The 16,656-nt window shown below is 47.2% G+C and overlaps 1 protein-coding gene across 3 annotated transcripts; it reads left to right on the top strand.

Moving 5' to 3' along the window:
- Positions 1-2,902: 2,902 nt before the first annotated feature.
- CX3CR1 (C-X3-C motif chemokine receptor 1) lies at positions 2,903-15,946 on the top strand. 3 transcript variants are annotated; one of them, XM_054815680.1, is made up of 4 exons: positions 2,903-3,266; positions 4,470-4,541; positions 13,702-14,324; positions 14,681-15,946. In XM_054815680.1, exons 3-4 carry the CDS (start codon positions 13,716-13,718, stop codon positions 14,753-14,755), a joined length of 684 nt encoding a protein of 227 aa, XP_054671655.1. In that variant the 5' UTR covers positions 2,903-3,266; positions 4,470-4,541; positions 13,702-13,715; the 3' UTR covers positions 14,756-15,946. The 3 variants fall into 3 exon arrangements, with proteins under 3 accessions (XP_054671655.1, XP_054671654.1, XP_054671653.1); XM_054815678.1 differs by having other exon boundaries at positions 2,907-3,266; positions 13,702-15,946; XM_054815679.1 differs by lacking the exon at positions 4,470-4,541 and having other exon boundaries at positions 2,906-3,266; positions 13,702-15,946.
- The last annotated feature ends 710 nt before the right edge of the window (positions 15,947-16,656 follow it).

Raw genomic sequence — 16,656 nt, 5'->3', positions numbered from 1 at the left:
ACCAGGACAGTCCCTTCTTTACCCACTGTATCCCTGCAGAGCACATCCTTCACTCTTGATTTCCTACTCTGAAAGCCTCCTGCACCTCGCAGTTGGGAAGTCAGCAAGCTCTACCTAACCCTTCCCAGGAAGAGTCTCTCTGGTTATGAGGGATGCAACATCTCTCTCTCTCGTTATCTTGGAGACACATAAATGTTTTCCCCCACCTCACGTATGGACCAGAATGAAAGTCTTTCCAGCAACTTTCTCAGACTTTCTTATCCCTGAGCTGTCCCCTGAATACTAGAGGGTGAACAGAGGTCAAAGACAGAGAGCAGAGATATTTCTTGATGTTGGAATTGTCTTTCAGGTGGTGTTCATTTCAAACCTATTCATCTTGCACTAGAAGCGCACACCATGATGATGATGAGCATCACTCATCTAGGGCTATCACTAACAGCAGAATACAACAGAAGGCCTCTTCTGTCTCCCTGGGACATCTGTTGAGGACATCTGTGAGTCAACCTGACTTGGCTTCTCTTTAAGTCCTCCAGCTAAAAACCATGTGGGTACTCCTCTTGGCAAACATCATTTCTTCACAAGGGTAACAGCCTGCTTTGTGTTCAATTCTGGTTGAATTCTGGTCAGTGCAGGAGGGAAGGGGCTGACGGCTGCCTTCAGGGAAGCCCAGCTGCAAGGAGGTCTTTTCTACCGGGAGGCAAGTGGTGACTGGGGACTGTCTCTCCTGCTGTTACATGGACAGTCCTGACCCTTATTTGCAAGCTTTTTGACTGCAAAGAGCAACACCAGAGGTGATGTGCTGAGTACTGGTGACCCAGGAGCGGGTACCCGCCGGCACGAGAGCAGCCATGGTTCCCTGGGCTCTGGCAACCCATGTTTTACAGGTCAGTAGCAAACCAGCGTGGCGCGTGCAGGTCTCCAGTGGGGAAGGTCCTACTGGATTATCCACACCTTTTTTTACATGGCTTGTCGGCAGGAGGCAGTGGCTGGGGAGGGCACGACCCTGCATCATCCCCATGAGGATGTGGGAGGCAGGTTTAGATTTTGGTGTCCTCTGAAACACAGCACAACTTCTGCAGGATGCACGGCTGGGGCAGCACTGCAGCGATAACGTCTGACTATCACTGGCATCAAGGAAGCCTCCCTTTGCCTTTCTGAATCTTACAGTTCTCACACAATGAGAATGTTTCCTTAGTACAATATGCCAGAAATTATCTTTCTGAAAGTTGAAAGTTCATAATTTTGGCAGTCACAGCTCCTATTTTCAGTGTGTGGGGAGAAACCAGCCATCAGCCTTTTGATGTTTTCCTGAAAAAACTGCAGAGTTCTTTACATCTATTTTTAAAGAAAGGGCAGGATGGAGCTTTGGCACTTGTCAGAGAAAAAGGAGAAAAAGGCAATTTTTAAAAATCTGCTGCTCTGGCCCTTTACTATTCCCTAACTTTTAAATGTTATTTTCAGCAGGGTATCTTTGCTGTTCCTGGCTAACACCTGACCAGAAATTGGTTCACTGATGATTTCCATGGGCGCTTGTCCTGGCCCATGCGTCTGACATCTCTCACATAATTTGGCTGATGTTGGAGGCCCACAGTTTGACCTTTGCTATATTGCTGTATAGCTCTTGGGCATGTAACTTTTGCTAGATAAAGCATAATGTCATGAAAAACCACGTAATTGGCAGAAATACCAGAACTAAACTTATACAAGAAAATTTGCCTGCCAACTCACTACACCAATCAATGAGCAACAGCTCAGGCAACCTGAAAGATGCTCTCCACCCCAAATACCCCATCCAGCTCAGCGTGTATGGACGCGGCACAACTCTGGCTTTGGGGAGAAGGCATTTTAACCTCCCATGGCATCTGAGGCAGGGACAGTACCTGGAGGTGTTTCCAGGACTGTATTCCTGTTTGTGCTGGAGGACCTTGGTATTGGTACAGCCCCCAACCAGACGCGGTGTCTCGGATTGCTGTAACAACACACCCCACTGCACAGCCTCCCGCCTGGTTTCACTCCAGATTAACTGTATTGCATTCCCCAGCAGTGCCTGGAAACATGCCACGTGGCATCCCAATTGTGAGTGCACCCGTAATGCAACCCTGAGCATGATGCTCGGGTCAGGGGCCAAGAAGGCTCCTTGATTAACGAACGTGCCAATGCTTTAAACCCTCAGATTCCTCCTGTCCACTGGAAGCCCTAGGCTGCAGGGAGGTGTTGTCCTCAAAATCTTATTTATGGGGAAAGACGAGGCACAACATATGTATAGATAAAGCCAAGCATTTATTGTTAGCATAACGGCAGTCTCAAGGCTCCAATCGTTATTGCTCTAGATCTGCTGGTTGCAGAAAAAGGAAGAATACTAACGCAGTTAAAATCATTCTGCACACACATAGCTTCTAGCCCTTTTCCTGGTGGTACGCTCACCGTTACCCTGTTCCTCTGGGTCCTAAGGCCGGTGGTTTCACCCAGGTGGTGGAGCTGGGGTGGGGAGTTAGAGTGAGCTGTCAGCATCTCCAGCCCTTCCCTGGGATGAACATGAGGTTCATGCTGATGTTTTTTTCCGCCCCCCTCTAGGATCTGCTTGGGGTCATTTTTATATGTTTTCTAACATGCTTCTATACCTTCTTCTCTCTTCGCCGGTCTGCAGCCTCCCATCACACCCAATTTACTATGTGCGGTTCCCCTTACGTATGTCAGATACTATTTTTGTTCTGTCTGTTACCACTAAACCCAGTTTCGCCAGCTCCAGGCCTGCATTTTTTTAACTGACCACCAGTGAGTTGTGTATAGCTGCGGGGGTCCCCAGTGCCAGCCTGCGCCACATCTTTTACCACCCCGTGCCTGTACTCCCTCGTGCTGCATCCTGTGCCCCACTGCTCGAGGCACCTGCTATCACACCAGACTTGTATTTCTCTGTTAGGTAGGAGTCAAAAATATCTCATTCTGCATAGGATAGGGGATTTTACACACTGAGTATGAAGCTCCTCAGGCATTTTTGTCTCTTGTGCAAGTCCTGTCCTCCGTAAGCACTTCTGCCCCTCTGAGTGGCCGCATCCTGCTTCACAATTTGACAAGGCGCTGGCAGGACCGGAGCATAGCACATTAATACCTCAGCTCAGCCCTGAAGCTCAGCCCAGGAAGCTGCCCTGCCAAGGTTCACGTTTCATAGGGCAGACATAAGCACTAAAGAAGAGGAAATATGCCTTTGAACCAAAACAGGCAGAGCTTGAAGAAAACATTTGTTTTCAATGCAACTATGGATTAAGGTAAGAGACGATTATATTTTACCTATCATTTAATAGAGTAGGATGACATGAAATGGTGTCTCATGAACTTAAGGAACCTCTTCACTGCTTAGTGCTTGGAATCTAAATGATATTTAATTTGGGTAAAGATTATGTGGGTAATGTTTATAAATTGTGAAAGTAGAAAGGGAAACACTTTTATTAATCAAAGTGGACCAGGGCAGAGAAATTTTACTTGGTGACTTATCTTGTGGTAAGAGAAATATTCACCCTGGCTAGAAATCCTCAAAGTTAAAGGAAAATGCTGATAGATGATTAGTGTGCAGCATTAGCCCAGAAGGACAGACCAAGAATATAGATGTTTTTTTGTTAGATGTCTGCAGAGATTTCACAACTCACCAGCATTGCTTGCGCTTCGTTTTGGTTAGTGAACCAACGTCCCAAACATCACTGACACTGAAAGCCCAATACAGAAAATCTGGTAGAGTTGACAGAAAGTGTCTGATGCTGACAGACCAGCAAGGGAATGGCAGAAATTCAAATAACTTGAAAACCAAACTTTCTGTATGACCACATTACTTAATTTCTCTGTGACTCAGCTTTCTATAGGAAGGATATTGCACAAAGATGTCTGGGTGAGACATTTGGGTAATACGGTGGTGGCAACCTGTTAAGTAGTTGTGTGATATAAACACAGATCCAGAATCAGCGGCTCCCAAAATCTGGTCTGTTGGGGCAGACCCTATGTGAGGCAGCGTGGCCAGAAGCAGTGAACTGGGCGACAGGATAAAAGACAGCAACTGCAATGAATTACAAGGGTTTGCGCAGTGCAGAAAAAGTCTAAAAGAGAGAGGAAAAAAAGTTTGACAAAGGAGAACACATAGTAAATTGAGAGTAAATCACACAGAAAATGTGATCTTACCAGGAAGGGGCTGGCAACTCCAGTACTTAAATCTCATCTGGACACAGTCAAGGCGTAATACGCTCTGCCCTCTAAAATGAGGATGGAGAAGATAATTTAACAGATCTCCCATTTCTAGAGAGCCACCTCAGATTTCTCGAGGATGCCAAGGCAATGTGAGCTTATTAATAACAAAAAGAGAGGGCAGGAAGTAAATAGGTACTGTGATAAAGGTGTCAAGAGGACGGAGCAAACGGTAACCGTAAACAAGTACAAACAGTGCACATGGCTACAATCGTCTGTTTTCACTGTCCCTTCAACAGAAAATGCAAAAGAAATTTGAATGCTGCTTATGAAGGGAAAGTCTGGGAGAAAGAAATACTGAGGAAGGGCAGGTAAGAGAAAATGCGGGCAAAATGCTCAACTATATGTGTAAAAAAAACTGTAAGAGTGTCACGAGCAACTGTGCAAGCAGAAAGGGCAAACAGGAGAACTAACAGGCTGGAGGAAATACCTGTGAAACAAATTTTCCAGGAAAATCATTATCCTGGAAATCACCATCCAGTCAGATGACAGCCCCAAACACCCAATGCTCTGCGGGCAGCTCTTGGGGGGGTACCTGGTCCCTCCCCCGGTCTGCCACTGCCCCCAGCAGATGAGTTAAAGTGCTCCACAGCCTCTGCAAGGAGAAAAATCAATACTGCTCTTCAACACAATTCTCACACCATTTATGTAATTTCCCATCCCCTGGCCGGTCCCTGAGGCCAGGACACTGCCTGGAAACCATCTCAGGTTGCAGGGGCTCTGCCATAGGATCAAGACCACAAAATCATGAGAGGTGTGGATGAAACATTCAGAACCATTTGAGCAATTTTTGAACCTCAATTTTAAGATCTGGGGGGACACACAGGAGTCTGAATCATAATGTCAGGTTGTATTTCTTAAATGCATAAGTCATTTCTGAAATGGATATTTAAGGCTCTGACCTCCTTAGGGCTGGATTTCTAAAGGGACTTGGACCACCAGAGGTTCAGACTGATGCCTTGTGGGATTTTCAGAAGCCCCTCCAGTGCTTAGCTCCCATTCAGAAGAATTATTTGAATCAGTGATGGCACCCCAGGAAAATGCCTTGATATGACTACATGCATCTTCACTTGCTCAAGAGCCTTTACAGATCATGCCCTGAAATCTGAGCCTCCACTCTGCTCCATTGAGGAGCAGGTGGGACCCCTGGCATGCAGGAAACAATCTTCTGCACGGCCACCCTCTCAGCTTCAGAGGGGCTTTGTCCTCCCCAGAGTCGAGGGAAGGACCTGAAACCATTAAAAGCCCCAGCTTACAGCTTTTGCTATAAATACACCAGCAACCACAGGGGTGAGCTGCCAGGGGTTCGGCAGGGTTTGCCATGGCCCCAGCAAGCCGTGCACTGCTGCGGTGCCGCTGTCCCTGCCAGGTGGCTTGCAGCAAGTCTTTCTGGCAGGGTGACAAAACCAGCAAGCGGAGGGGTGTCGCTGGGGGCAGGATTCACCCAGGGCATCGGGCTTCAGTCCCCTGCGCCCACTTCGCCGTGACGGTAGCACAACCAGCCCGAGTGAGGCCACTGGCCCGGCCAGCTGGACCATGCACTGATGGGGCAAGAGCAAGATCTTGTTCAAAATAATACCTCTGTGTTTGCTCTGAAGCACAGGCAATGAAACCTTCACCGCTGGCAGAGACAGTAGCAAGTCCATGTTTTTGTACTTTTTTTAAAATCAGAGTACATCTAATTTTGATGCAATGGCTTAAGCTGAAACTTGTGCCCTGGTTTCTTGCTGCCGGTTATCTCCCAGTTAGCACAGAGCATCTTTGAGAAAGCACTTTCCAATGCTATAAAGCCTTAGGTGAAGGTGAGAGAGATCCTGAGGATTTTGGACTCTATACTATCCTCTCCCGCCCTCCATGATCCAAGCCTGATCTTTGCAAATATATTTTTTTACCCAGAACTATTGGTTTAAGTTTGTAGATTTACATGCTGCTCATCTCCAGCTAGTGATGTCTGCTTCTAATTTAGTTTGCGATGGTGGTGTAGAAACTGTAGAAGTGGTTCAGGGAAGAGGCATTTTTTTCATCTCTTTGACCTAAATGCTTTTGTAAAGGGACCACAGGCCTCTGCAATATTCAGGCTTCTATTTCTCTTAATCAGCAGTGATTTGATTGGCTTCCATTTCTGGGTTCTTTATTTAGGACACCTTAAATGCCCTAATTTTCAGAAAGCCTCATCATTGTGCTTCTGCACCTTGAACTCCACCTTCATTTGGAAAATCCAATAAGGAAGCAACCCAGATCACTACTTGTTTTCAAAAAAATTATCCTCAAAGTCTTGGGGGGAGCCTCCATAAATTACATCACCCAAATCAATAAGCAATTATTAAGCTTGCAGAGCTCTGCCTGGCCACAGAAATGGTCCAGCTGATCTGAGAATAAATCAGAGAAGAAAGAAGAAACACCAAAGAAAGAATTTCCTCACCTTAAAGTCATCAGGGAAGGACTATGGGAGCAGGGAGCAAGGATGCATCTGGGATTATACCACACCCACTCAGAAGCAAAGGAGGAATGATGAAAGAACTGGTTAGAAGTAAAGAAAACATGTAGGGTTTCACAAAGGCAGTGCAGGCTGGCTGCTTGATAACAACATCCCCATCCCCCCCAAACTGTGCTGCTTTCTTTCCACGGCCGTCATACAGCCTCTCCTCCACCCCGACCCCAGCACCTGCACCGTGCTCTTCACAGGACCCCACTTCCTTCCAGGGGGTCCCATCCCAGGATTTGGGCTAGCTAGTGCTGGTGAAATACCCGGGGAGAGGACGGTTTGGCTTTTTCAGTCATTTATTACCAAAACAGAGTCATGGTTGCTGAGACAAGTGTGCCCCACTAGCCTGTTTGCTGCCTCCCCGCCTGTCAGGGGCTGTAGGGCTTTAGCCCATACCCCCTGCTGAGCTCCTCCACTGCATCTGGCCTAAACCTGTTTCCCAGACTGGTATCTTCTCTTGATGTGGGGACCCTCAGACATGCAAAAAGCTCCTTTTCCTACTTGAAGTCTGTCCCAGTCTTCACTGTTAAAAATGTGTGTCTGATTTCTAGCTTGCACGTATCTGGTTTGAATTTCCATGCATCAGTTTATGGTATGGCTAATCCCATTAATTAGCAAGATTATTAACACGAGCAAAAGTGAAGTCAAGTGTTATCAAAGTATGCCTACAGCCCCGTTATCAAGCTCTGCAAAGGTAAAGTCTTCCTTCTTTTGTTCCTTCCCATTTAGCTCCTCTTTAAACACCCAGGGGTTGCATCAGCTTTTCTTACTGCGATGTCTGGCTGGGAGCTTTCCGAGCCTGCCTGTATCGGCAGTCAGGTTTCCTAGTGGATGTGCCCCCACTCTCAAGGCACGGTCTGTGTCATTTAACTCCCAAGTGTGTCACTTTGACTACATTAAAGCCAACGTGAATCATCTGAGAAGCCTCTGATTACTCAGATCTGTCTGAATCACTGTCTGATTCTCTAGCTCTGTTATCACTTCCCCTTCCAGCTCTGATTCCCAATCGTTTTCATACCAATGATGAAAAAAAACAAAGAGTTTTTGGCTTTGAACTCATAGTTCCAACAGATCTTTTACAAGCAATACCCCTAGTTTGGGAAGGCTTCCTCCACAGATGGCTGGCTTTTGGGATCTGACGGCTAACCAGCCCAAACCCCGTCGTAAGGCTTTACTGGGCTTGTGTTGCTTTGGGCTGGTGAGATGTGTCAATCAAACAAGCAGGCAGTACAAGTCAAAGCTTGTACTCTTTATCAGCCTTTAATCTCTTAAGATGTCCAAACTAAAGCTTCTTGTCTATAAAGTCACACTGACTGGCATTAGCTACGCTCTCCTCCTTTACTGTTTAAATTTCGTTTTGCCAGGTTAAGGGCTAGGTGACACTGACTGTTTCACCTTGCTTCCCGCTTTTGAAGACTGGCATTTTGTCGGCTGCTTCCAGCACCTGTAGGGTGAAGTCTCCCCACTTCAGGACTGAAGAAAAGACTCGTATTTAAAATTTAAAGTAACTGCACCTGCTGGGCTGGGCCTGCTTTTGACCTTGGCTATCATCTAACACGATCCCAAGCAACTCCAGAGACCGTCCCCTAAGGATGGAGCCGCCCTGCTTTGAAAGATAAGCTAGGTGAATTACAGGAACCAGTTGGGTGTAAGACTAGAAATCAGGCCCCAACTTTAGTTAGTGTATTGCCCATAAGTCTAAGTTCTGTTTTGGATATCATCCAAACTGTGGTCAGAGGTGTCTGCGGCAGGCAGTTGATTGTGTGGTAGCTGCTTGGCGCCAGGCTGGTTAAGAGTTTCACCTAGCGTGCTATTAAGACTCACATCTCTCCTGTTAGCTTCCGCCCAGTTCTGGTTAATTCCCTTAAATATATTTTTTTTTTTTTTTTTTTTGGTGTGTGTTAGAAGTGCCACCAGCAGCTACGACATTTCATTTTGAGGTACCTAAGGACATTTCTGCAGTCTCGCTGAGCTTCACCATCCGGAGAGAAGCAGATGGGTGTAGTCGCAGATGGGTAGGGTGGTAGCAGCTCAGATCGAAGGGTGAGAAAGGCATAACGCACCATAGGGTTTCACAGGGCTCCCCACAAAGCCTACGGCTTCCCTGGGACAACTGAATCATCAGCGTGCAGCTCCAGCCCATTCAGCGTGCACTGAAAATGTGCTTTGCTTGTATGAGGAAGGCGCCTAAGTCAGCCTCACACAGAAATGCTGACTAAGGTGTGAAAAATCTTTCTGAGACTTAAATACTTTTATCAGTATATTGTGCAAATCTGAAGCGTGACCCTCTGGCAGAGGTCTGGGTTTGGTTATGGTTTTTTACTGCTTTTTATTTGGTGACAGCAGAGGCATCACGGAGGGGCAAAGTGTTCGCAGTCCCCTCTTCTTGGCAGTAAAGTTTGTAACGTGGCACTTGGCTGAAGGGCCAGGAGTCATAACTGAAAAGATCAGATTTGTGAATAGGATTTGGCTCTTGTGTCACCCAGCCTGATGCCAATACTCTTTGCAGGTTGAAATGCAACTTCTGTTGCTTAGAGGAGTTTGTGTATCTCTCATAATTTCACTTCCCTATGTATGACATACAGTGCACATGGTTGTTGGGAATAGCTGGGTTGAGAAATAGGATTTTTGGTCCTGCAGACTGTTGTCTTTTAGCTATAAATGTGATTAAAAGCAGAAGTGTTTGTGCGGAGTAGGGTGTAAAACTGCAGGGGATATCTGGAGAGAGAGCAAAGCGGTTGAGCAGTTCCATGAGAAGCAGAACTGAATCTACTATTTCCTGTACTCAGCAAGGGAAAACGTCTGGTGGAGGGACCCCACAGCCCTGCAGTCCTTCTTCAGTGTCCTCTATGCTCTTCAGTTAACTTCGTCCCTTAGGCGAACATTTATCGCACGCACAAGACAGAAATTGGGTTGAAGATGACAGTGAGAAGCGTGCACTGCGGTGGGCTTTGTGAGGCTGACGGAGAATACCTGGCAGGGTGGGCAGAGTTAAGTTTCCTCGCTTTAGAGTGTGAGAAAATTTCATCGCATTATGCCTATCTGGCATGGGCTCTTTTTGGGGACCCTTTGGTGTGTGGAGACCGCCTGTTGAGTACCATCAGCTCAAACTGAGCAAAGTGGTACCAGAGGAGCTAAATATTCAAAAAGAACTGGCGGCGTTGCATATGCAGGATGAGTGGCGGCGGGATGATATGAATATGTGGCTGGTAATATACAAAATCCAGGAGCTAGAGAGTGAACAAGCCACAGATTGTGCCAGCGGTTTTGGATGCCAATGTCATTTTGGTAAGCATAGTTCTTGCTTGCCCCTGGACGTGCTGTGCAGCATCTTGCCCTTCCCTTTGGCTTTGCAACCACTCATCCAGGACTAAGGGAAATAATCTGCTACTGTAGAAATAAATCATCTCCATCAGTAAGCCAGAGATCACCTGACTGAAAAGGTACTTCAGGAAAAATCCCAGCCCAAGCGATGTTCCTCTTTACTGCAATAAGGCCAGGAGTTCATCCTGCACCTCCGTATAGATGTTCTCCTGTGAAGAAGGTGGCCATTCCCACACCCAGCTTCCTGTCTGGGCAATGCCAGTGGGAGCAGTCTGTGCAGAAGTCTGCCAGACATGAGGGGTACCCCGTGGTGGGAGCTGCATTTCCTTATGAGTTTGAAATCCCTCCTGCGCCCAACAGAGCGCAGAGCCTTGGGCAGACACATATGAAAACTCTCCAGAGGAACAAGCTGTCTTTTTAGACATGAATTAAGAGAATGAGCATGGGAAAAGTCAGCACAGCTAGAAGCTCTCAGAGCGGAGAGTAAACCAATGTGTGCTCCCTCTCTCCAGATCAGGGATTTCACACAGCACAAGCAGTTTAGGTAAGCACGACCCAGCAGCCCTCTCTGGATACCTGCACAGCTGGCAAAGATGCTAACGGGATAGGAACAGGTATCCATTAGTTTTTACTTCTGTGCATGAGAGGACTCCTACCTGTCACAGCAGGAGAGAGATGTCTGAAACAGGAGCTCATGTGGCAGAGAAGCAGCTGGGGCACTTTGCAGGGACATCATGGCCTCTGTCCGGCTTTGTCACAGTCATAAAATTAGGATGGGACTTCTGGAGGTCTCTTGTCCAAACCCCTGCTCAGAGCAGGGCCGGATGAGTTTCAAATATCTCCAGGGATCTCACAACCTCCCTGAAGCACTGTTGTGGTGTTTAACCACCCTCGGTGAACATTTTTTCCATATAGTGTGTAACAGCTTCCCATGGCCATTGCCTCTTACTCCTCTGAGGAAAGTTGTCTGCTTCACCTTTACACCTTCTCACTAGATCCCCCTTGAGCTCTCTCTTGTTAAGGCTGATCAAACCCAGTTCTCAGCCTCTTCTCATACACCAGGTGCTCCAGCCCCCAACCATTTTGGTAGCCCTCAACTACCGCACCTCAGTGCATCGGTAAAGATCCAGCTGTGGAGCATGTCAGCCCACAGGGTAAGATGGAGGCTCTGGCGCTGTGCAGGTGGGTGCCGTAAAAACTCAGTGGCAGGGAGCCAGTTGTGCTGGCATTCTGACTCATACTCAGCACAAAATACTTGGTGCCCTCCAACATCTCTTTTCATTTTAAAGGTACCTGCTGCGTACATTTACTCTCAGAAGAGGAGCATCAGGATGGAAAAGCGGAAAATGATGGGCTATTGGGATTATGTACGATATCTCCTGCTCATTTCTGTATCCCTCCACAGGGCAGATAAAGTAATGAGCAGACAGACACATGAAAAGATGAGGAACCTGTCACACATCTCTTAGGCAACTCTAATTAGTTATCTCACCAGTAAAAAATTAGTATCTTTGCAATTACCATCAGCTTCTGCCTCAGCACTTAGGCGTCTCCTATTCGTCCCCTTTAATTCTGCTGGTGTCAGATACCACATCTCCAGAAGCTGGACAATTAAACTAGGCCGCAAGCAAGGGTCTGGACAGACTCTGCAGGTGGGCTCAGCTCTCAGTTCAAGAGGAAAGGCACTGCAAGAGCCGCTCAGCCTGTGGGTGTGCCTGTCTGCTGCAAACAGCCTTCTCCGCAATGTGCCCATGCTCTGAAACTACCAACGCTGAGACAGCCCTTCTTCTAGCCTAGTTGTGTAAAACCACAAAGATTGTTTTCTAATGACTGTGGGCACTTCTCATTTATATGTTTTGGGGACAACTGGGTTTTGAACTTTCAGAATAGGAAGATATTTTAAAATGGAGAGCGTGCATTTCCAACTAGCACAAAAAAAAACCCTCTTCAAGAAATGACTACAAAATAACAGGCCAGAACTTCATGGCCCACACCACAAACGGCACTCTGGCAATGAGGCATTAGAAGAAAATGTCAATATGGTCACAGTAGCCACGCATGGGTGGTGTTTGTTGTAGTTACCACTACACCATACAAAACTGCTTGGGCAAGGACTGTCTCACACCTTAGGACATCTTTATTTCATGCTTAATCTTGCAAGGCTTATTTTAAACAGAGGCTATGAAAACTATTGCTATCACTGAAACATGGACATGTAGGCTGGGAATCCAACCGCTTCACTCTTAAGTGTCAGGAGTAGGAGTAGTTGGCATCTATCACTGAGTAATGTGTCCATGCTCATCACGGAGCATCATCAACGCTCATGGAGTTTCATCAACATGGTCAGCAGAGTCTGGCAAGCAGTCTGTCTTGCCTTAAAGCAGACTTGGCCTGACCTGCAGTGGATCAGATGCACTGCTCTTCATTGGCTGTACTGACTACATCTCCCACTAACAGAGGATGTAAACATCTATATTAGAGACAGCTAATGGTCACTGAATGGAGTCTCTTCTTTACAGTCAACAGGGGTTCCTGTAAGAAGATTGTGACACTGTGACCAAAGCGTATTTGCAGTTTAGTTATCACTGACCTTTCCTTTCAGTCTTAGCTTTAGCAGGCTGATTTGGCCATGTTGCCATGTCCCTGGGTTTCTGCACAGCATATCACACCCAATTTCCTTCATTTCCTACAGTGAAAGCAAGTAATGGATATTTACAAGCTCTTTACTCCAACCAGGGAGCAGAGCTAATGCAGTAACATCCGCACTCCTCTAGGATTTTTGGTTCCTGCAAACAGAAATCTTTGCAGACATGAACACCATATCCCAAGGGAGCACAGAGGAACTGATGGGTGCCCCGAGTTACTGGATGTGCAGACCAGCGAGTCCAGAGGTCACACACCTGTACCCCATACCCTCTTTAGGTGCAGCCTCTGAGTTAACAAGCCCTGACTCCAACCTGACTACCCTGCACCCAAGGCAGGAGCAGTCATGAGACGCTTTGGTGCTTGAGCAAAAGTGTCAATATAGTTTCTCTTCTTCTGATTATAGGATGATTTTTTTTTTAAAAAAAAACCTCATCAAAAGTATGCTTGCTCCCAAGGGATGCCCCAGTGCAAACTGCTCCTCCCACGTTGGCACGCATCTGCTCAGATCTGGTGAAACCGGGCATCTTACCACACTTCCACCCTGGGGTTAACATGTGGGGTGAGACTGAGCTCTTGGTGGTGTTGACAGGCACCACATGCTGATCAACAGCTACAAGTGAGGTATCGTTTCCTGTGAGCACTGCCCAAAAGACTGGAAGAGGGCTTGCTTTTCGCACGTTGCAATGCACCACCTGCAGAGCTCACATAGTCGGATGTCGGTTTGCTGCTGCTTCTGCTGGTCTTCCAATAAGCAGGGGCTTATCGACAGCCCTTGACATTTTATTTTTTTTTCTTATCCTAAAGAGCTAATTTTCAGTGAAGTACATGTAACAGCAGAGTCTGGGCTTTTGTTAGTAACTACCATAACCTCCGCAGTAATACAACTTTCACTAACCCAACTAGTGACAAAAATCCCAAAGCGTGCATGTTGGTGAGGTCTCTCAGTATTTTACCATAGCAGATACTGGATTCCTCTCTCTAATGTTATTTCTTTTCCCTTTTTATGTTGCCTCTAGCCAGAAAATTCATCATGACAGAAGCACTCACAGAAACGACAGCTGAATACACTTACGACGAACATGCTTTTTCCTGCAATAAGACTGACATCCAAGAATTTGGGAAAGTATTTCTGCCAATATTTTACATTGCAGTGTTTGCTCTTGGCCTCACAGGGAATCTAATGGTGGTTTTTGCCATTGTGAGAGAAGGCAGTAAAAAAAGCATCACTGACATCTATCTCCTGAACTTGGCTATCTCGGACCTTCTGTTCGTGATCTCCCTCCCCTTCTGGGCTTCCAACGTGGTGCGTGGATGGACCTTTGGGACTATTCCATGCAGAGCTGTTTCCTCACTGTATTACATCGGCTTCTTTGGGGGCATGTTCTTTATCACTGTTATCAGTATTGACAGATACTTGGCCATTGTCCGGGCAACATATTCTCTGAAATCCCGAACAACGAAACATGGCTTTCTTATAACCTGTGGAGTATGGGCAATAGCGGCTTTAGTTTCAGTGCCACATTTTGTGTTCTCCCAGCTGGTAGAAAATGACTGCATTGCTGTCTTCCCCCAGAAGCTGGAGAACATCTGGCCTGTGTTCTGCAACATGGAGCTGAACACCATTGGCTTTTTCATCCCAGTATGTATCATATGCTATTGCTACTGTGGGATCCTCAAAACCCTGCTGTCCTGCAAAAATCAGAAAAAAACACGAGCCATAAAACTGATCTTGGTTGTGGTGGTTGTGTTTTTTCTGTTTTGGTCCCCTTACAATGTACTGATTTTTCTTGAGACTTTAAAGCACTATGAGTTATTCACAAATTGCAACCAAATTAAATCACTGGACTACGCAATGCACCTGACTGAAACCATCGCATTCAGTCACTGTTGTCTCAATCCTCTTATCTATGCATTTGCTGGGGAAAAATTCAGGAAATACCTTTATCGTGTCTGCTTAAAGTACTGTCCATTCCTGTGTTTCTGTGGCCCCTGCAGTCGCTACCAGGTCACCTATTCAGCTGGCTGTGCAGAAAGCGCCGTGAACAGCAACATAACCATGAACACCAGTGACCAGGATGGCTCTGTCTTTGTCTAAAAGGCTCTCTGAAGAAGAAATGTATGTAAATATGTCTTCTGCAAGTCTAGCTGTATGGTTACGTGCAGAAGAATGGCGAGGAGACAGGCGATGGAGGTCAGTACAGCTCTTTCCCAGACTCCTTACAGCTATTTCCCAGACTCCTTATAGTAAATCCCGTCATGCTTTGTTAAGGCAACAGAGATCTCTATTCCACATTTGTATTGAGTTTGCGTGGCAAGGTTTTGGTAGCGGGGGGGCTACAGGGGTGGCTTCTGTGAGAAGCTGCTAGAAGCTTCCCCTGTGTCTGATAGAGCCAATGCCAGCTGGCTCTAAGACGGGCCCGCCGCTGGCCAAGGCTGAGCCCATCAGCGATAGTGGTAGTGCCTCTGGGGTAACAGAGTTAAGAAGGGGGGAAAAAAAAAAAAAACCCACCCTAGAGAGAGCTTTTGCAGCCAGAGAGAGGAATGAGAAGATGTAAGAAATTCTGCAGACACCAAGGTCAGTGCAGAAGGAGGGGCAGGAGGTGCTCCAGGCGCCGGAGCAACGATCCCCCTGCAGCCCATGGTGAAGGCCATGGTGAAGCAGGCTGTCCCCCTGCAGCCCATGGAGGAAGGATGAGGGGGTGTAGAGATTCCACCTGCAGCCCGTGGAGGACCCCACACCGGAGCAGGTGGAGGCACCTGAAGGAGGCTGTGGCCTGTGGGAAGCCCATAGTGGAGCAAGCTCCTGGCAGGACCTGTGGCCCCATGGAGAGAGGAGCCCACACCGGAGCAGGTTTGCTGGCAGGACTTGTGACCCCGTGGGGGACCCACGCTGGAGCAGTCTGCTCCTGAAGGTCTGCTGGAGCAGTTTGTGAAGAACTGCAGCCCGTGGGAAGGACTCACGTTAGAGAAGTTGGTGAAGGACTGTCTCCCATGGGAGGGACCCCATGCTGGAGCAGGGGCAGAGTGTGAGGAGTCCTCCCCCTGAGGAGGAAGGAGCAGCAGAGACAACGTGTGATGAACTGACCGTAACCCCCATTCCCTGTTCCTCTGTGCCACTGAGGGGGGTGGAGGTTGAAACTGGGAGTGAAATTGAGCCCAGAAATATGGGAGGGGTGGGGGGAGGTGTTTTAAGATTTGATTTTATTTCTCATTGCTCTACTCTGTTTTGCTTGGTAATAAATTAAATGGATTTTTCTCTAAGTTCAGTCTGTTTTGCCTGTGACGATAATTAGTGAGTGATCTCCTCCTGCCCTTATCTCAACCCACAAGTGTTTTGCTATACCTTTTCTCCCCTGTCTAGTTAAGAAGGGGCAGTGAGAGAGCAGCTCTGGTGGACACCTGGCCTCCAGCCAGGGTCAACCCACCACAGCACTGTAGCATATTGTTACTCAGGTTATCCCTGGCTAGATCCCTCTGTCACGCACCTTCTCTGTAGCTGACCACGCACTATTCGCGTGTCCGCGGGAAACTACTGGGGAACCCCCACTGGGACGTCAAGGTAATAAAAGCCTTTGGATCATCTCTGCGTGCATTGTGTTTGTGTATCTGACCCTGCTTGGGTCTGCTTCGGTGTCACCACTGGCAGAGGCCGGTCGGGTGCCACTGCCTGGATCTTACACTAGCCACCGCTGAGAGATGGCCATTACCCACGCGAAGACGCTTACGCACTCAATTACCGACATGCCTCCTGTTAAGCATTAAATATTCTAAAACAGTAAAGGTTTTAAAAACAAAAGCAGTACAGTATGTCAAGGCTGAACATGGAATTGAATGGAGAGAAAGAGGGAAAGAAGGAAAAGCAGAGTTCTGTGCCTGTAACAGGAGATGGAGAAGAATTTAAGGATAGGGAAGCTGTTCAACAGTTGTACGCATGTCAGTGTAGGCACATGTGGCACAAATGTACACAGACC

The sequence above is a fragment of the Grus americana genome, chromosome 2 (genome assembly GCF_028858705.1).
Source record: "Grus americana isolate bGruAme1 chromosome 2, bGruAme1.mat, whole genome shotgun sequence".
In the NCBI taxonomy this organism is placed as follows: Eukaryota; Metazoa; Chordata; class Aves; order Gruiformes; family Gruidae; genus Grus; species Grus americana.
Note: the sequence above shows the minus strand (reverse complement) of the source record. Positions and strands in the feature narration are given on the sequence as shown.